At 33.8% G+C, this 21,800-nt stretch overlaps 1 protein-coding gene across 1 annotated transcript; it reads right to left on the bottom strand.

The window, feature by feature from the left end:
- Positions 1-6,452: 6,452 nt before the first annotated feature.
- LOC147807656 (uncharacterized) lies at positions 6,453-11,523 on the bottom strand. Its single transcript, XM_087165483.1, has one exon. The coding sequence runs from the start codon at positions 10,439-10,441 to the stop codon at positions 9,026-9,028; it is 1,416 nt and encodes a 471-aa protein (XP_087021609.1). The 5' UTR covers positions 10,442-11,523; the 3' UTR covers positions 6,453-9,025.
- Positions 11,524-21,800: the final 10,277 nt, after the last annotated feature.

Here is a 21,800-nt window from a genome sequence, read left to right as displayed (position 1 = left end):
AATTACGCTTTGTCTCTACTATTGTAGTATTTGCACCAGGAATCTATATTAATCAATGATCTAGAATGAGACGTAGTACTGAAGCCCTATTATGCAGCAGGCTAAGTATCAGATAACACAGTTGAAGAGAGATTGCTGTTTCTATTTAAGGAAAAATTCAACAGGTGAGAATGTCTGCGATTCTTCCATTCTTGAAGACGTGGAACATGAGTCAGAAATTCAAGAAACAGTGCAAGAAAACATTGCCTCCGAGGAAAGATAAGTTACCTCCAATAAAAACTGGTGTTTCCAATAATAAGAAACCATTAAAGGAACATCAACTTATAGTCAGCGGTTAAGTAACTATTATCATGTTTTACAAATAATTGTGAAATAGAGGAACAAATTAAAAAAATTTAATTGTGTTCAGAATCATCGTCAGCTTAATTTTTTACTATGAGTTCATAAAATAAAGTTTCTATAGTAACGTTTTTGCTTTTTTGAGATTGTTTGTTCTTTTTTTTTGTGGAGAAGAAACAAAATGGCTTTGAGTTTATATTTATTCATTTTTTAACAATAATTATGTTTATATTTACGCCATTTTGTACCTTTGATTGTTTTAAGTTTTATAGATGAAGCTAGTATTTTATATTACTGAAAATAGAACTGTGAATTTTGATCACACCTCAGAATAGATCATTGCGTGTTTTGTAAGTCATTTTTTGGAATCATCAAGAACACGGACAACTTAAACTAATTCTGATTCGAAGTGCAAAACGGAATTAATTGTTCGCGATAATGATTTTATAAATCATTGGCGATTTTTTTTCCTCCATCCGTTATAAGAGAAAAATATTTTTGAAAAAGAAAAAATAAAGATTGATGGGTGAAAAGGTTGTTCTTTTAACGATATGCAAGCACTCAATTTTATCCAGTCTTCTAACAAACTGGGGATAGAGCATCAATATATTTTTTTTTAATTATTCCATTGCAAAAATGTCCTTTCAACCCCGTAACGCACAGATGTTTTGAAAAATACCGGCCAAAAAAATCACATGTTTTTATGTAAAAAAACATATTTTAGAACATTGTCATGGCTTGGTTCAAGTTTTCTTTTGGTGGACAATTTTGATACACTGCGTTTTTCTTCCATGGAAAAAGGCTATATTTTATTCTTGAATAAATAAGTGTTATAGCTTACAATCCTATGTAAATGATAAATATCAATAAAACGATTTGTTTCTTAGCTTTCACATTGTTATTTTCAATTCTCGATTATATTCGAGTGTGAAAAACTATAGCAGCATAAAATTCAACGCCGCTCGAATTATCTCGAGTGTGCACAGTTTGGCCTGTTTAGCTCGCTCGAATTAACTCGAGCGCTCAAGCTAAGGGCTTAATAGTGTAAGACAGTGGTTCCCATTTTTTTCCCCGAGTACAGAACCCCAAGTAATTAATTCTCTTTCGTCGGAACTCCGATTTTATAAATGAAATTTATTAAAGTAATTATGTACGTTATACAACCAATAGAAAAACTATTTTTTAATATTTAATTAGAGATTTGAAGATTTTTAACTGTTTTATTAATAATCTTCAATTTTGAGTAAAATGGTGACTGATGCACGTTAAATCTGTCGAGTCTCAAAGTCCTCCATGTTCCCATAACAAATCAATACCTCTGGGGGTACTGGATTGGAGATTGATCGTTCTGTGATTCAGGTCTAAATTACGATCTGCAGATGAATGAGTGGATGTATGAATGGGTCCACCCTATAAACGGGTGTGACGTATGAGCGTGGCAGAAGTCGAATCCTTGGCCATAGATGGCGCCACTGGAAAACAAGAACAATCGAAACCCCTCTGCCAAATTGGCATACGTCAACAACAACAACAAGTTCAATTCGCAGTCCTTGTACTATATCTAGACCAGTTATGAATTTATCATTGATGTATATATGTTATAGTGAATGATCCAAATTGGTGATTGTTGACGTCCGCTAGTGAATGTTGACAATCACATAGCCGCTTTGGTAAATGTCCAAACTATAAATTAGGTCTAGACTTTGTTGTGTCTAAACCCTGCAAAGCGTGGATTGGGGCAAAATTGTTTTGAATGACCATTGATATATATGTTGCTGTAAATGACCGAAATCGGTTGCTGTTGACTTCCACCGGTCAAGTGCCACTGCCCAATATGCTATTAACCGGTACTCCAAACACTGATGTTTCTCCTGATCTATTCTCAGAAGATATTAAAATATCGAATAAATATAATATCAACGAATAAATTAATATCAAATCAAACATAACAAATATTTCGAACATTCACCAAAACGACTACGGGACTGTTGACATTCTCTTGATTTCTGTCGTATACGGTAATGTATATACATGAACTGAAAATGAAAAATTATAGTTTATTTCGAAATGGAAACTTCAAAAGAGCTGCTATAAAAGTTGAAAATGGTTATTAGGGAAACGTATTTCTTTATTTAAGATAAAAGTTATTTTGTTTTCAAAGGCATACTCTGGAATACTAATGCCATACTTTATAAATACTTGCCTGTGCATACTTGCTTGTTCTTGTCATAATTTGTTCAATATATTGTTAGAAATATTATATTTTCTTTTAAAAACTAAGGCCAAAGGCAACGGAAAGATTTTAAATAAATTATGAATTATAGATTGGATCTTAAAAATAATACTAATGAGTTAGTTCTGTTTATAAAAAGTACCAACTCGCGAAACCCCTTTAAAGGAGACCTTGAGTTCCTCGGAACAGCATAAGGAAACCGTCGGTCTAACTTCTCAGGATCGCAGATACTGATCCAATGTGCTCAACCAAAATTTTTAAAACAAATGTTATCTTTATATATACTTTCCAATTTGCTTCTTGATTTAAAAGGTATGCAGATAAATGCTAACAACGTTGTTGGAAAATCAAGTAAATATACTGATACTTAAAACTCACTGATATTCGTTAAACCGTAAAGTGCCGTAATTCGCTACCGTAAAGTGCTCGACTTCGCGTGCAGGTCGTAGGGCTACCGAAGCTGGGGTGCCATCCCCTCTGCAGAGGATCGAAATTGTGATGGCATGTCTTCGGATCATCCTCAGGGATGTTTCCCAGACCGTCGCCAATAACCTAATGTGCAGCTCTAGTACGTATTTCTATACCCTTGCCAGATTTTGCAAATCACACTTTGTGAAACTCCAGTGGCTTCTGCTACTTCGGCTTGTGTTTGATGACCCTTTAACCGGCCAACAACTCTTCAAGCTTCCGATTCCGTCAAATGACTTTGTAGAGGCATCGCACTCATCGAAACAAAGCGCTTACTGAATGTCGATCATCTTTTTCCGCTTTCTCTTACATGAAAGTCGAATCAAATTCGCTGCCGTTAAATCGTCATCTTCGACGGCAAACTCAAAATTTGCATACTTCAGAGTTAGAAAATAAGGAAAATTTGTGACTCTCTTCCTCCGCACACAAGAAAATTTGCTTATACCGTTATTTTATACAATATCATTTAATAGTTTTGAGCAGTGTAAGTACATTTTGGATATTCACGAGATCGAAACGGTCATAAATATTTTCGATAACATTTCGCATTTAAATGTTTTTATACTAGATTAGTGAGTAAAATATTTTGTCAAATAATGCATGTTTATGCTTTAATATTATTTCAAACCTTACGTTAATTGTGTTGAATTGTAAAGTATGAAGAGAAAAAGTAACAAAAATCAGCAAATTTAAATAAATTTTTCGATTTCCAATTTTTTAGATAATTTTTATTTCAGTGTTTAATATCGTATTTTATATAACAGCACGTAAATGTGAATGAACAGGCCAATTTTCATTATTTAATAATTTTGTTCTGAAATCTAATTGATTTATTTAAAAAATTATTGAATCTTTTTCTTTTCTCCTGCATTAAAAAAAACAAAGAAAAAAAAAGAAAGAAAGAAAAAAAAACACTTTTCCAGCATTTTGAAAATTATGATTTAAAGCTCATGCTTAGGTTTAAAAAAAAGTCATGTTTTAAGATGTAATGGTTTCAAGTTAATGATATTATTTATATTCAAAAGCTTCATTTCTATTTCATATAATTATAGATTTACAAAAGTGTTAAAAACATTCTAAGCGGGTTGTTTCAGACATTTTCAGCATAAGGCTTATGCAAGAAATAGTTTTCTTACTTCTACACTACTGGACATTAAAATTGTTACACCAGAAAGAAATGCAAATAACAGAATGATATTTATTGGGCACATATATTATAGTTGGAAGAACGAGTGATTAAATTTTCAGGATATTTAGATGTATAGATCCTGAGGAATCAGTACTCTGATCAGCCTCCCCTGGCAGCAATAACAGCAGTTATTCACCTGGGCAACCATTCGAACAGAGATGGGATAGCATGAACGAGTACAGCATTCCATGCAGCTTCAACATTATGGCACAATTTATCGACCGTAATCACTGACGAATGGTGGCGTGCCAGACGTTCGGCAACCATTGGCCAGACGCTTTCAATTGCTGAGAGATCAGGAGAACATGTTCTGTGTCAATGAAAGTCTGGACAATGCGGGCTTCATGCGGTCGTGCATTGTCCTGCTGAAACGTAGCGTTTTGGAGGCCTCGAAGATAAGGGAGAGCAACTGGCCCTAACAGATCAGAAATGTAACGGCTGCTGTTGTGCCGATAATGTGGCAATGCAAACAAGTGCCGCCAATGCGAGAAAAGAGGTGATCGAGACGTGTATCCAATGTCACCCCATACCATTACTCCAGGTGATGGGCCAATGTGACGATGTCGTGAAAATCCTGCCAATAGGCGTTCTCCACGATGTCACCAAACACGGATGCGGATATCATGACACTGTATACAAAACATGGATTCGCCTGAAAAGACGACGACTTGCCATTCCTGCGTCCAGGTTCGTCGTTGATCACACCATGCGATGCAGCGTCAAGGGTAGCCGAACTGACTGTCCAGGCTGCTGCAAACATCAAATTGTTCGTGCAAACACTCGTTGTCTTACAAATGACCACATTTCTTGACTCAGGGTTTGCGATGTAGCAGTACGATTCCTTAAGATCATCTGGATAACATGCGTCTTCTCGGCTGGTAGTGATCGGGAGGGAGCCGAGATCCTGCACGGCGTTCCATATGACCGTCATGAACCCATCGATTCCATATTCTGCCAACAGTCATGGGATCTCAACCAAAGCGAGTAGTAATACTTCGATATGATAAACCGCAATACCGGTAGGCCCCAATATGACCTCGATCAAACTCAGGAGACAAACTGGTAGGCATTTTTCCTTCTTACACGAGGCATAACAAATCTTTTACCCAAGAACAACGCTCAAATTCAACTTCTGCATGGGAAACTTACTGTCAAATCTCTTTTATACACATTGTAGTTGTCGATACCACCGCCAGCATTGCAGGAATGCGCTGATAAGTTAATTATTTGCTTACCACAACATGCTTCTTCCGTCCTGCAAATTTAACGTTCGTGGTGTGTCGCTTTTATGGTGTAGCAAATTTAATAGCTAGTAGTGTAGTAGTAGGGTTATTTATTTTTTTTTTAAATAATTTTTTTCCCTGAAAGCACTCTTTTTTTAAATTAATGAATATGTTAAAATACGAGATATTCATTAAAAGCTATGTAACCAATTAAACTTTTTCGACCAATTTCAATTAAGAAAACCCTGTAATGTTATAATAACTGTTATAGCGTTAAAATGAATTCTTAAATATTTTTTTTACCATTTATTTCCTACTTATGAGAATCCCCGTATTTATGACAATCATTGCGGATCATAGTACTTCATAAAATTTTACCTCGTGTATTTAGTGTTTGTTGGTATAACTTGAATCGATTGATTAAATTACAAGAATCCCTAAATTATTATTTAACACAGAAGCAAGTATTTGCTGTACTAAATTTTATGTTCAAAAGTCTATATATAAATGGGCATATAATTACGTTTCAATAATATTACAAGGAACTAAAAATATTATGGTAAACACTTAAAAGAAATTTACCATTCATCAACTTTTAGTCTTTAAAATGTAGACTCCGGAATTTGGGAGAGAATAAATTTTAAATTGGAAACCCTTTTTTTTAAAAAAAAATATAAGGGATGTCGTATCCTACCTATAGCCTATTGTTATGATATTGAATGATATCATGGCTATTTTTTGCTAGTTCAATTCTACATTGCTTTAATATGGATTTTAAAATTAAAAAAATGATAAAATAAAATTTTATATGCTTAAAACTAAATAATGTATTATTGATTCTGATATTTTATTTATTTTAAATCATATATTTCTTAATTCATCTTAAAAACATCAAAAAATGAATTTTAATTACAGTTTTAAGACATTGTATAAAACATTCTGATAAGAAGATATAACTTTTATGTTAGACAATTTTAAGTTGTATCAAATACAAATAAAATTTTATCAAAATAATTTTTATAAAAAATCTTTTATTTTGATAGTATAATATGCAAGCATTATTCTGAAAACATCAGTTCAGCCCAACTGAATTGAAAGAAAAAAAAATATTCTTCTTCTTCTTCACAAACAGATTTGATATTAAAAACTCTGGACTAGACAGTGAAAACACTTTTCTATAAAAATTGTTAAATAAAGGTACACAATGAGATTAAAAACTAAAATGAAAATTATTGTGAACAGGTCATTTAAACATTATCTGTATAAACTTACAAAAAGAATAAAGTCAGTCAGCAGTATAAACAGAACATTAAACATAAAAATCCTTAACAGAGATTTTCCTTGACACCGTATTCACTATGGAAACTAACCCACAGGTTTTATGAGAGCAAATCCAGGTTAGATTCCAAAATTTCTTCTCACCATGTACGTAACTGCGTGTCAGTTGGATCCAGAGTTAACTAACTAAAACCTGAAGATTATCCCGGTTCAAGTAATTGTAGGTGAGTAGTTGGCGAATTTTCATTTGTTTATATTTTCAAAATTAGCACTTTTGATGTTCAGTGAGGTCAATTTATTACTAGATTTAACTATAATTAATTTATATCAAATAAATGCTTATTAATAAAATGAAAACTAAATTTTCCGGGGTTAATATATTCTATAGATGATATTATGTATATTTCTCAAATTATTATTAGCAGTCATTGCTGCACTTAAATAATTTTTCAATCGGAAAAAAAATGTAGATAACTCAGATTGTGTCCATAGTAATAATTCAAATGAATAGTGTAAATAATAAGATTCTAAATAATTTAACTAGCTTTTATCTATATTTTTCAATGAAAAAAAAACCGATGCTTCAAAGAAATATAAAATTTAAAAGAGAATACAATTTATAAAATTATTATAGATCTGAATGATATATGTCTGGATGATAGATCTTGCCCAAAAATAAATTATAGTTTAGAGATGAACAGGCAAAATAATGTGCAATATTTAGATATTAAGATAGCAAATGACATTTTAAATTTTTTTATATATAGAACAAAACTATTAATAGAACTAAAAAACATTATTTTACATTATTTTTAATATATAATAATAACATTATTTAAAACATATAATAAAAATTATGCTGAAATAAATATTACGTAATCAATACAAATCCTGATGCGAGGTAACATTTTAACTACACAATAATCTGCATCAAATAACTTTAATAACCATTTATAATTTTATAACTATCTAATAATCAGCTGAATATTTGGTAAAAGTTTAATCATTTGGGAGAGATTAATTGCTTAATATTACATGAAGTTAATATGCCGTCTTTACTTAACATTTTTTTTAAATATATGGCTTTATGACATCTGGTGCATATACAACTGATATATTTTTATTTACAATTATTTAAATAATAAAATTTTTTAATTTATGATTTCTTTAAAAGTTTTGAAACATTTGTTCATATTATGACATTTGCCTTTAAAAAAAATTTTATATTACTCATCATATCCCTGACGGTAATCCTCTCTATCATCGGCAGATGGCAGTCCAATAATAGTCGTTTCTAGCTTCGTTTGAATGATAGGAATATATTGATTTATGCTTATCTGAGCAGAGAAGTTTATTTTATACAATTTCATTTTAAGTTTTTAGAAAAAAGAAAAAAATTTCTCAATGGTTTAAGTTATTGATAATATGTTAAATATTAAAAAGGTGAATAAGAATGAGAATGATGTAGCATAATCCTCTTGATCCTTGTTTAAAATAAAAGTATTTTTAATTAAATTTCAGTAATATTTCTATATTTGTGAGAAGCTTTATGATATCCATTATAAAAAAAATATTAAATTCATAATTATAATACTTAGATCCTTTTGCTCATCTATACAACTGAGTTAGGAAAACAAAACTTAACATCTTTTTCATTTGTCCAGCAAAAGAGTGATTTAAATTTAATTACTCAATGCAATCTCTTTTTAATCCCTTCATAGAAAAATTGTTTTAAAAAGCAGCAAAAATTGAAAACAATCACAGTTAATAAAGCTGTAAACCTAACACCGGAGTGCAAGTTAGCAGCGAGTTAAGAAAACCCTAGTTATGAAACAGATTGACAAAAAATAATGAAAAATACACTTTTTAACTAATAGTCAATATATCCAAACGGGGGTTTCGGAACTGGGTGTTTTGCGTTAGGTCAGTGTCAATGGTGAATACGGGGTTAAGAATTAATTACAAGAATCATGTTTCTAACTAGCATGAACAATGCTGTGTTTCATCAGATTACTGTTGTGAGTAAAATACTTATTACATATACAACAAGAATAAAGCTTCTCTCCAGTATGAACACAAAGTGCTCAGTCAGATGACCTCTACGTGAAAAACTTTTATAACATATACTGCACAGGTAAGGTTTTTCACTAGTATAAACATAACTGTGCTTAGTCAGATGACTTTTGCATGAAAAACACTTTACATGTAGCACAAGAATAAGGATTCGCATCAGTGTGAACAAGACTGTGTTTAGACAGATAACTTATTTGCGAAAAAACTTTTGTTGAATATACTTTAAGAATAAGGTTTCTCACCATTGTGAACTCGACTGTGTACAGTTAGAGAACTTTTTAGCGAATAACTTTTGTTGCATATACTACAAGAATAAGGTTTCTCACCAGTGTGAACACGACTGTGTTTAGTTAGATATCTTAGTCGTGAAAAACTCTTGTTGCATATAAAACAAGAATAAGGTTTCTTACCAGTGTGAACACGACTGTGTTCAGCTAGAGGAAATTTTTGCGAAAAACTTTTGTTGCATACACTACAAGAATAAGGTTTCTCACCAGTGTGAACACGACTGTGCTTAGTCACATCACTTTTTTGCGAAAAACTCTTATTGCATATACTACAAGAATAAGGTTTCTCACCAGTGTGAACACGACTGTGTTTAATCAGATGACATTTTTGCGAAAAACTTTTGTTGCATAGACTACAAGAATAAGGTTTCTCACCAGTGTGAACACGACTGTGTACAGTTAGAGAAATTTCTTGCAAAAAACTTTTGTTGCATAGACTACAAGAATAAGGTTTCTCACCAGTGTGAACACGACTGTGTACAGTTAGAGACATTTTTTGCGAAAAACTTTTGTTGCATATACTACAAGAATAAGGCTTCTCTCCAGTATGAACACGACTGTGTTTAGCCACATAACTTCTTTGCGAAAAACTCTTGTTGCATATACTACAAGAAAAAGGTTTCTCACCAATGTGAACAAGACTGTGTTCAGTTAGAGAACTTTTTAGCGAATAACTTTTGTTGCATATACTACAAGAATAAGGTTTCTCACCAGTGTGAACACGACTGTGCTTAGTCACATCACTTTTTTGCGAAAAACTCTTTTTGCATGTACTACAAGAATAAGGTTTCTCACCAGTGTGAACATGACTGTGTTTAGTCAGATAACATTTTTGCGAAAAACTTTTGTTGCATAAACTACAAGAATAAGGTTTCTCACCAGTGTGAACACGACTGTGTTTAGTCAGATGATTTCTTTGCGAAAAACTCTTGTTGCATATACCACAAGAATAAGGTTTCTCACCAGTGTGAACACGACTGTGTTCAGTTAGAGGACTTTTTTGCGAAAAACTTTTGTTGCATATACTACAAGAATAAGGCCTCTCTCCAGTATGAACACGACTGTGTTTAGACACATCACTTTTTTTCAAAAAACTCTTGTTGCACATACTACAAGAATAAGGTTTCTCACCAGTGTGAACACGACTGTGTTTAGTCAGATGATTTCTTTGCGAAAAACTCTTGTTGCATATACCACAAGAATAAGGTTTCTCACCAGTGTGAACACGACTGTGTTCATTTAGATAACTTTTTCCCGAAAAACTCTTGTTGCATATACTACAAGAAAAAGGTTTCTCACCAATGTGAACAAGACTGTGTTCAGTTAGATTACTTTTTTGTGAGAAACTCATATTACATAAAAAACAAGAATAAGGTTTCTCAACAGTGTGAACACAACTCTTCTTAGTCAGATGACTTTTGCATGAAAAAATTCTTATTATATACTAGAATAAGGTTTCTCACCAGTGTGAACACGATTGTGTTTAGTTAGATTACTTTTTTGTGAAAAACTCCTATTACATAAACTACAAGTGTAAGGTTTCACACCAGTATGAACATAACTGTGTGTAGTCAGATTACTTCTATGGGGAAAACTCTTATAACATATACTACAGGAAAAAGGTTCCTCACCAGTGAGAAAAGGAAGGTGTATAGTCAGATGAATTTTTTGTGGAAAACTCTTGTTATATATACTACAAGAATTAGATTTCACACTAGTATGAACACAACCATACTTAATCAGATCACTCTTAGATGAAAAGCTCTTATTACTACAAGAATCAGGTTTTTCATTAGTATGAACATTAACTGTGTTTTATCAGATTACTATTGCATGAAAAATTCTCTTTACATATGCAACAAGAATAATGTTACTTCCCAGTGTGAACATGAATTGTGTTAACTCCCGTGCCTAATATATTATAAACTCTTGTTACATATACTACAAGAATGATTCCTTACACCAGCATGAAAAGTTCTATGCTTAGTCAGATCACTATTGAAAAAGAAAATCTCTTACTACATATACTACAAGAAAAAGGTTTTTCACTAATATCAACAAGACTGTAATCAGTTACATTATTTTTCATCAGTATGACTCCGATTGTGGTCAGTTAGATGACTTTTCTATACAAAACTGAATACATGCTTCACAAGAATAAGTTTAAGACTGTGACATATAAACAAGATCTGAAACAGGTAAACAGTTTATAGAAATTACGTTTTCACATTATTTTAAAACACTTTTTGTCATTTAATGCCTATATTTATATTTCTCCATTCATTGCCGATGTCTTTTCAACAAACATTGTGTAAGTATCTTAGAGCACACAAACTAAAATCAATGAATATATTTCGCACATATTAAAGCAAGAATTGTTATTTAAGATGATACACATAAAAGCTCGGACCATGGAGGCTCGGATTGTTTAGAATGAATGATTGACAAGGGCATGAGTGTAGTATAGTGAGACGAGATCTTTGCTTAAGCTTATAGCTTTCTATTCCCATTAATAAGGCTCTGACTGAAGCTAGATAGACAGCAAATACGATAGGATGGATGGTTAACTGTATTCACCTCGTTTTCTAAATAAACAAACAAACAGCTCGCTAAGCGGAAGTAACTTCCCCCGGTTCATGCGAATTTCCGCTACATCGCTATAGTCTTCTTATTATTATGTTTTGCATTAGATTTCCAACTGTTGGCGTTTTCTCCTATCCTAATAAGTCCCGCAGTGGATCACCGAAGTCAAGCATCACTGGCTACGCTCAGTGTGCGGGTGGGTGACCACTTGAATCAGTCTGCGTAGGGACCTAGGGTGTGCGGTATTGGTCCTCGTTAAACTGTGCTACCGTAAAGTGCTCGACTTCGCGCGCAGGTCGTCGGGCTACCGAAGCGGGGGTGCCATCCCCTCCGCAGAGGATCAAAATTGTGATGGCATGTCTTCGGATCATCCTCCGGGATGTTTCCCAGACCATCGCCAATAGCCCATTGTGCAGCTATAGTGCGACGTAAATTAACAACAACAACAAATCTTATCTTCATAATGTTTGTTGTTTGGAAATAAAAATTTGTTTTATTAAATCGAAATGAGCTTTTCCTATTATCACAAGTTGAATGATGATGACAAGAAAAATTGTCATATAATAATGTCTGATCCTTTTTCTGGAGAATTATTTTAAAGTTCAAAATACGAAATGCAATTATGTTTTTAAAAGACACTGGTCTCTAGCAGCTAAATATTAAGTTAAGATATATTTACCTCGCAAATATACTACTTATTCATGGCATTCTGAAAACATGCACAGCTTAAAACTTGTAACTTTTAGCTATGACATTAAAAGAAGTTCAAAATGTGGCTTTCTTGTCAATTAGTAACAGAAATTTTATTTTCTTCAAAAAATTAAATTTCATAATGGAAATATCTTTTTTCTTTCTTAAATAAAAGCAATATCTTCAATTCCCGCACGCAAACAAAAAAAAAAAAGAGAGAGATGTTACTTCATGAAATTTTCTTAAAATGTATTTATTTTATTTTTCTTTAGGAAGTTTAATTGTTTAACGCAGGGGTGTTCAACACTGAGCCTGTTGTGCACCACTTTTAATGTAAAAAATCTTGGACATGGCAATTATTAATATAAATTTTATATCAAGTCAATAAATGCTACCGTACGTGTTAATGTTGTTTATTGAATTATTACACGTACAGTAACTTTTTTTTCTAGATCAAATTAAGCTTTAAGTTAGCAAATATCACAGATGTTATCTTTAAAATCTTGAAAAATTGAATTGTTTCTAGTGAAATTTAAACAATGGCTAACATTTAGCCAATCACAATTTTTTGCTCATCATTTTTATATATTTAAATGAGCAAGAAAATAATAAACAGAAAATTACATTGCATTACTTTTTTTTTAAATGTAACAATTTTACAATTACAAATAATAAGGAGAAAACTTACAAGGATACAAACACTAATGTGATTTCTGTATTGTTTTAATTTTAACTAACTCTTTTACATGAAAATTTTTTTTTAAAAATTATTTTTGTTTCAATTTAAATTGAGTTTGTGTGCCACACAAAATGACACCTCTGGTTTAAAGTAACTTTATTTTTCATCTGTCAAATATAGCACACACGAATCTGAATTATTTAGTGTTAAAAGTCATGTTTCTCTATTTAGATATTGCCTTAAATTTTGCTTTACATTAAGGGAAAGTGCCAAATTTTATTTTAAATTACGCTTGATGAAATCTTGAAAGTTGAAGAATAAGAATACTGTATATATTAGATAAAAAATTATTTTTGGAAAAATTTTAAGAAATATATGCAGAAAACTCAAAATTTCAGGAGAGGGATAACATGGACTCTTGGCTTCATCACTGAGTAGAAGCAAATGTAGCCCGCATTAAAAAAAAAAAATAGTGAGGAGCTTTATTCTGTAATAATTCCAGGTAATGTTTGCGTATAGATCTTTATATTGAGTTATTTAGAGACTTTAAAAGCAAACCCACTTCAAGAAACCTTTATTTCTTCCTTAACTTTCATGTATTTTTCCTAAAAATGAATTTTTCATATTAAGCGATTCATATCAGCAATGATTCAATCAGCCTAAATAAAAACACTAGAAAAGAAATAAGTTCCGGTTGCTCCGGAAGTTTATACGGACCATTACATCTGCAAGGAAAAATAAGCTCCGCCTACAGATAAGTGCCGCTTACAGTGACGTAGAGCAATACTCTCTATCTATGGCAACACTATCACCAAGAAAGCTGTTGTTGTTGTTACTTTACGTCACACTAGAGCTGCACAATGGGCTATTGGTGACGGTCTGGGAAACATCCCGGAGGATGATCCGAAGACATGCCATCACAATTTTGATCCTCTGCGGAAGGGATGGCACCCCCGCTTCGGTAGCCCGACGACCTGCGCGCGAAGTCGAGCACTTTACGGTAGAACAGTTTAACGAGGACAAATACCGCACACCCTCGGTCCCAAGCAGACTGATCCAAGTGGTCACCCACCCGCACACTGACCGTAGCCAGTGATGCATGACTTCGGTGATCTGCTGCGAACCGTGTCTTAACGATCAGTTCACTGCGGGACCACCAGGAAAGAAGAAGGGAGTGTGGCATTTGTTTTTATGGATGATGTTTTCTAAACTAGGGACCACTGCAAGTTCCATACAGCCTATACTTCCGGATTACTGCTTTCGGTGTATTTTAAAGTCATTTGGCACACAACGTGTGTTCGTTGTGTTTTGAGATTCATTTGTCAGTCGTAACCTTTTACAAAAGAAATAACGCAAAATTCTACAAAAACTAATTCACCATTTTATTATTCTTTTTTCATCCATCGTCCAAAAAACCAAAACAAAAAAAAATGATCATATCTATAATATCAAGCTTTTTGCTCGCAACATCAGAAAATGCGTGTTATTACATCACGTGACCCTGACACCTTCCCCCCAGAGTCATATTAGATCCAAAGATCGAATATGGCAATAATCTAAGGGTCACACTTTACACATAAACAAACTATGTTTCACATTCACCCAAATATTCACTGAATCTTAGGTTTAACTTAACACTAGGTATTTACTTTAATCACCTAATAATAATAATAGGAAAAAATGTTCAGAGTCTTATTTTAGTTTATATTTACAGTCTGGACAATGCATCTGCATTACTAAGTTTCGATCCTTTGATGTGACTTGCCTCAATATCATGGCGTTGAATGGCTAACGCCCATCTCTGCAACCTCGGGCTTTGGGGTGTCGCACTCGTCAGAAATACTAGGGGATTATGATCAGTTAATAAAATAATCTTAGCACCACAGAGTAAGGTTTCAAATCTCTGCAAAGCCCAAATAATAGCATAAGCTTCCCTTTCAATTGTCGACCATTTCTGTTGAGTTGTATTCAGCTTCTGGCTACCGAAAGCTATGGGACGAATATTTCCTTCTTCATCTAACTGACCTAAACAACATCCGACCGCATTTTGAGATGCATCCGTATGCAAGTAGTATGGTTTCTCTATGTCTGGGACTTGTAACTCTGCGATCTTACATAGCGACGTCTTCAATTCCTTGAATGCCTTCTCAGCTTCTTCGCTCCAAGGAATCTCATTAGGAACTTTCTTTTTAGTAAGCTCTGTTAGTGGAAGAGCAATCTTTGCGAAGTTTGGAATATACTGCCTGTAAAAGTTGCATAATCCCAAAGCACTTCTCAGTTGTTTTTTGGTTTTGGGTGCCTCTAATTTCTGTATTACTCTTATTCGTTCTTTGTCAGGAGCATGTTTACCTGAACCAATAATATGTCCTAAGTATTTAACCTTTTGTCTAGCAAATTCGCACTTTCTCAAGTTCACGGAGAAATTAAAATATTCCAATCTCTTAAAAACTTCTTCAAGATGAATCAAATGTTCCTCCCACGTATCAGAAAATACTGCTAAATCATCGATATAAGCACAAGTGAAATCAGACATGGACTGAACCACTTTAGACATAGCTCTTTGGTAGGTTGCAGCAGCATTTCTTAATCCAAAGGGTAATACATTCCATTGGTACTGGCCTCGGTGAGTTCGGAATGCTGTGAGGTGTTTGCTGCCGTTCTCCATCGGTATAGCCCAATATCCCTTCAACATATCTAGCACAGTAATGAATTTCTTCTTTCCTACTAAGAAATTCAACTCCATCATATTTTGCATTGGATATGCATCCGGAACGGTAAGAGCATTCAAACTTCTGAAATCAATGCATAACCTGATTGTTCCGTCTTTCTTATGAACACATACTACCGGGTGTGCTATCTCACTTACCACCGGTTCAATCAGTCCTAACGCTAGCAATTCATTGATCTGTGCATCCACTTTCCCCTTTAAGTTTTCTGGTATCTTATACGTTTTTGGTTTCATCGTATCCTCCTCAGCTTTCAGCTTTATCGCATGTTTCCCAACTTTAGCTATCCTTATCTTCCCCGAAAACAACGTTTTGCGTCTATGTAAAAGATCTTTCAATTGATTTTGTTGCATTTTGGGTAAGTAATCCAAATTTAATCCTTTCAATGCTTCATAGCTTTCCACATCTGTAGGAAGAGTTGGTGTTTCGTATATTTCACCAAATTCATCATCAATATCATAGACAACTCCAACTGTTTGAATTCTCGCTTTGTATTCTCTCATTTTGTTAACATGCAATAATCTTAAATTTCCTTCAGGCATTTGCAAATAATACGAATTCGGTTTCACTCTTCTAATTACCTTTACTGGACCTATCCATCTGGCATATAATGAATTGGATGAATCATGCATTAGCACAAGTACTTGATCTCCTGGCGCAAATTCCCGGTATTTTTTCCTTCTATTGTAATATTTGGCATAATTACTTTGTTGCACATCACTTGTTAACCTTGCCTTTTCGGTTGCTATTTCTAATTTTCCTTTTAACTCTTTTAAATATTCCTCCGCTGATCCTTTCATATTCAAAGGTAAAAACATATCTCCGGCCCAAATTGACTTCAATATAGATAACGGGCCTTTCGGTTCTCTCCCGTACATTAGCAGAAAAGGTGGTACTCCTGTAGTTGCATTTGGAACTTCTCGATAAGCCCATAGTACAAATGGTATGTGTCGATGCCAATTTCTTCCTACTTCTCTAATAATGTGATGTAGCATATTTTTGAAAGTTTGGTTCCATCTTTCAATCAATCCGTTCCCTTCCGGATGGTATGGCGTTGAAAATCGCGGACAAGCTCCTAAAACCTTCAAAAACTCTTGCGTTAAACTTGCCGTAAAATTTGTCGCATTATCCACCACGATTACTTCTGGAATTCCTGTCCTACAGAATATTTCGAGCAGTGCTTCACATGTATTCCTTGCCGTTAACGATTTGAGCGGGACTGCTTCAGGCCATCTTGAATGTTGGTCCATCAAACAAAGGATATATTTATGTCCTTGTGCTGATACTGGATCTAGAGGACCAATTAGATCTACGTTCACCACTTGGAATGGAAGTTCAGGACGTGACACAGGTGTTATCGGAATTTTGTCTACTGAACGAACAACTCTTCTACCTTGGCACCCATGACATGAGCTACAATAAGCTTTAATTTCCTTGACCATCCCTGGCCAATAAAAGGAAAATTTAATTCTTTGAATTGTTTTACGAGCTCCTAGATGTGCTCCGAATACTGACTCGTGGGCAATTTCTAGTATTTTACCTTTTCTAATTTCGGGAATTACTAATTGTTGTATTCTATTCCCGTCCAACAGCTCTTCATGGCATAGTATATTATTTTGTATCACATACCCTCCTTTATTTTGCTTCCCCCATTTCCATGCTTCTTGGAGAGTATCGCAACTTTGTTGTTGTATCTTGAATCGTTCGGTTTCATTTCCATTCTTTTTATCACCGCATTCACCTACTGTTGGCTCCTGCTGCTCTTCTCCGTCACTTGCACTCATATATAACTGCTCCTTTCGGGAATCTGATCTTAGCTTCATAGCAGCAGTAAAACTGGGATTGTATACTCTTTTTTGTTCTAATAATGCCTCATAAGTTTCAGCATCCAACAAAATGTCAGCATTTAACCCATTGACGGCTGCTATCATCGTTTTAATTATAGGTGTAATATATCCTTCCGTTACCAAAGCGATTTCCACTTCTTTTAACTCAGCTTTTAGACTTTCGCCAAACGCAGGTTGTAGTATTATATGTCCTTTGTAATCCACTTCCTTACCCACTATATCGTTTTTAAATACACTTATTTGTGCACCAGAATCTACTACAGCTTCGTATTCATTTCCATTATATGAAATTCTAACTTTCTTAAGGGCAGCTATTTTTGGTTGAACGCCTTTACATTTTTTGTTTCCTATCATGACTTCACCGTTAAATCTTGCAGTGACTACTTTGCTTTCGATATTTCCATTTCTGAGTACCTTAACTTCGGATACTTGCCCTTCCGATACTTGAACCTCGGCCACTTTGCCTTCAATGTTTCTTCTCCTCTCTTTATTATCTCGACAAAATCGTGCCAAGTGTCCTACTCGTCCACAATTAAAACATGTGACTGGATTTTGGGAAGAACTCCGCTTATCAATTCTGCCATGGTTGTTATGCTCATGTTTATATCCTTCACCAAATGTGTGATATCTTCTACTAACCATGTTTGGTTTTTCCCGGTATAAGTTCCTATATGGTTGAGAAGCAATGAATTTAGTAGTTTGGTTATATTTCCTTGCATTCTCGTACTCATCTAGCTTCTCAGCAAGTGTGTCAACTGAGCAAATTCTACTCCACTCATCAATAAAATGATTTTGTATGTCTCCAGGTACTCGTTCTTTTATCTGTTCGACAATGACAAGTTGTTTCAGGCTGTCGAAATCATTAATTTTTAGTCCCGAAACCCATTCGTTAAAATAGTTCGCCAATTCAAATCCAAAATCTCGCCAAGTGCTCTCAGCCGCTTTACAATGTCTCTTAAACTTTATTTTAAATGCTTCTGGGCTCAATTTAAACCTTTTCAATAACATACACTTTACATGTTTATAATCATTTGCTTTTTCTTCAGGCTCCCTTGCAATTAAATTCGCCATTTCTAGAGGCAATAATCCAACAAGATGCGTTACCCAATCTTCTTCTTTTATATGGACTCTTCGTGCTTGTCTTTCAAACAATATTAGATAAAAACTTATATCACCTTCTTTTGGATCAAAAGTACGCATTAATTTTTGCAATCCACCAGGTACATGTTCTCTTGCTTCTTCATTTCGAGAGCTGCTCGTCTCTCCTATAGTACCAGTATGTACCAATGAAGCTTCTATCTTCAACCTCTCCAATTCATATTCCTTTTCTTGCCGCTTTAATTCATCTTCCCTTTCCTGTTCTCGCCGCTTTAATTCACCTTCCCTTTCCTGTTCTCGCCTCTTTAATTCATCTTCCCTTTCCTGTTCTCGCCGCTTTAATTCGTCTTCCCTTTCCTGTTGCTTAATTTCATATTCTTGTCGCCTAATTTCATCTTCTTTTTGTTGGCGCTTTATTTCTTCTCTTCCACTAACTATTCTTTTTAATAATTCCTTCACAAACTCCTCTTCGTACTCCGTACTTGCCAATATAATCTTCTTTCATTCGGTAACTCTCATGTCTTCCGTTGCCGTTTCTCCTAACTCTTCCGCCAAACACTTCAAATCTACTTTTAAAGCTCTTCCTAAAAATGCCATTTTTCACCTACTACTTTCTAAACTGCACCTTCTTACAAAAAAAAATGCCACTTCCTAAACCAATTTCAAGACAATCTAAATAACTCACTATCTTCCATCAAACAACTTGAAATTCATAGAACAAACAACTACCAATCTTTTATTTCGAAATCCATTGGGGTTTCCCCGCGCATTTGTCAGTCGTAACCTTTTACAAAAGAAATAACGCAAAATTCTACAAAAACTAATTCACCATTTTATTATTCTTTTTTCATCCATCGTCCAAAAAACCAAAACAAAAAAAAATGATCATATCTATAATATCAAGCTTTTTGCTCGCAACATCAGAAAATGCGTGTTATTACATCACGTGACCCTGACACGTGTAAACGAGGAATTTGATTAATTATTACTTGTGTTTACAATGCTAACAATACTTATTACAATAAAGGTGCTAACGCTAACGTATTATGGTGCACGGCTTGCAACAAGAAAAAACAGTAATAAACAAATGGAAAGAGGCCAAATCAGGAATGCTAAAAAAACGATTTATTCAAAATCTAGCCACCATGTCACTTTTTTTAACAATATACAAAATAATTAAAACAAATTTTCGCTTCAAACTAACCAGGATTACTTTTTAATATTAATATTTTATGAAATACGGCTGATTTGAGCCCAGAAATTATCTAATTTACTTCTTTTATAGAAAACAGAATTATCCGTTTGAAAATATCGCCTCGCAGAATAAGCTGTAGTAAGCAGTTGCAAACTTTCTAACCGAAACTAGAGCAGGTAATGAGCTTGTGGCGTAACTACCACTACTAACATTAAAAACGAATTCACTAGTATATAAGACGTGTTAACGTAATTCTGTCATGAGGTCTATTAAATTTAGTGCAATGTACGATGATTAGTACTGCAGATCTATTAAATTTATCACGATGAGCAACCCGGTACGAGCGGTCGTTCACCGGGTCATCGTTATAACAGAGGATCACTCTAAATAATACAAACATCAAGTTTTATAAATAATGTTAATACGTAATTATTGTAAATATATGATATTTTTTTCCCTATTTTCAAATCCTGCAAATAATTAATTTTATACATATCTTTTCAATTTATTGTCTTATACATGCCAATGACTCTAGGGACCTTCCAAATAAATAACATCATCGATAGCTAATCCATGTTAGTAAACTGCTAATACTTCCCCCCCTCCCCCGAACTAAAACCACTAGTCTCAGTTGCCCTAGGGCCAGAAATCAGAAGAAGAAGTGAGGTGCCCGCATTCGCAGGCCAAACTCATATCCAAGTCCAAGTCTGTCTTGAGGTAACTTTTCAGAGATGAAGGTTGACATAGTCGATTTATAATTCCCCTCATTGGTGACCTCCGGATGTGATGAAAACTTGCCAACATTGATGGATGGGCCCCATTAAACATTTGATTTGCTTTTAAAAAAAACTGCTCAAAGAAAAAGAAGAAAAAAAATCCGGTGAAGTAAATAAAGTGTCCCGGTAATAAACAAAAATTAAGAAGAAGAAAAAAATGACAGAAATGCTATAAACGAAAATTAAGAAAAAAAAATGAGCGAAATGCTACAAAAGCTAAAAATTAATTAAAAAGATTAAATTAATTAAAAATTAACAAGAAGGGAAAGAAATTAATGAACGAAATACTTTAAAAACAAATGAAGAAAAAATATAATGATCAAAATTGATATGAATAAATAAATAGCATGAATCAACTATTGGCATCCGTTCATCTCGAATTCTATCCCAGTTAAAATTCTGGAAGGGGAGTAATGTGTCATAACTACCACTACAAATATGAAATACAAATTCACTAGTATATTAGACACGTCAACTTGATTCTATCTTGAGTTACCTTTTGATAGATGAAGGTTGACACTGTCGATTTGTAATTCCCAATAAGCTCAAGATTGTTATTGTTTACATTTTTATTAAAAACACCATCTATACAACTGAGAAAAGAAGGAGGGAGAAAGGTCAACACGGTCTTCTCCCCAGAAACCAGAAGAAATTTAGAAAACTTTCTGCGCATCCCTCCGCTTATGTTATGCTTAGGAGACTACATCGTCTCCAGCTTTTTATAATACATATTAGCTTTTAATATCATTAATAAGCATCAGGCTTTTAATGATCTAGGAAGTTTTATAATTTTGATTTGTGTTTATATTTACACGCATTTTTACCATTCATAAGAGTTTTCTACAATTTATAAATTCCAACAGGTCGTGAGCAGAAAACAAATGTAAGAAAATTAATATCACGACATAAATAAAGTGGAAGGTTTGTCATGTGTCGAGTTTAATTCCTTATTTGGCTACATTTGTATAAATATCTCCGCACTCAATTTTAATGGTTAAAGGGGTTCCCTCAAATATGCTAATTAATTAGTGAAGCCGATTCGATATTTTAAGTTACGAAATGAAACGCCAAAACGTATGATGAATAGTTTGCCTAAATGGGGGCTATACTCTCACT

Source organism: Parasteatoda tepidariorum, chromosome 6, assembly GCF_982258835.1.
Source record: "Parasteatoda tepidariorum strain Cologne lab strain chromosome 6, Ptep-v5.0, whole genome shotgun sequence".
Taxonomy (NCBI): Eukaryota; Metazoa; Arthropoda; class Arachnida; order Araneae; family Theridiidae; genus Parasteatoda; species Parasteatoda tepidariorum.
Note: the sequence above shows the minus strand (reverse complement) of the source record. Positions and strands in the feature narration are given on the sequence as shown.

Coding starts and splice junctions, on each gene's coding strand:
- LOC147807656 (XM_087165483.1), bottom strand. CDS start 10,441: ATGAGTTTCTCACAAAAAAGTAATCTAACTGAACACAGTCTTGTTCAC.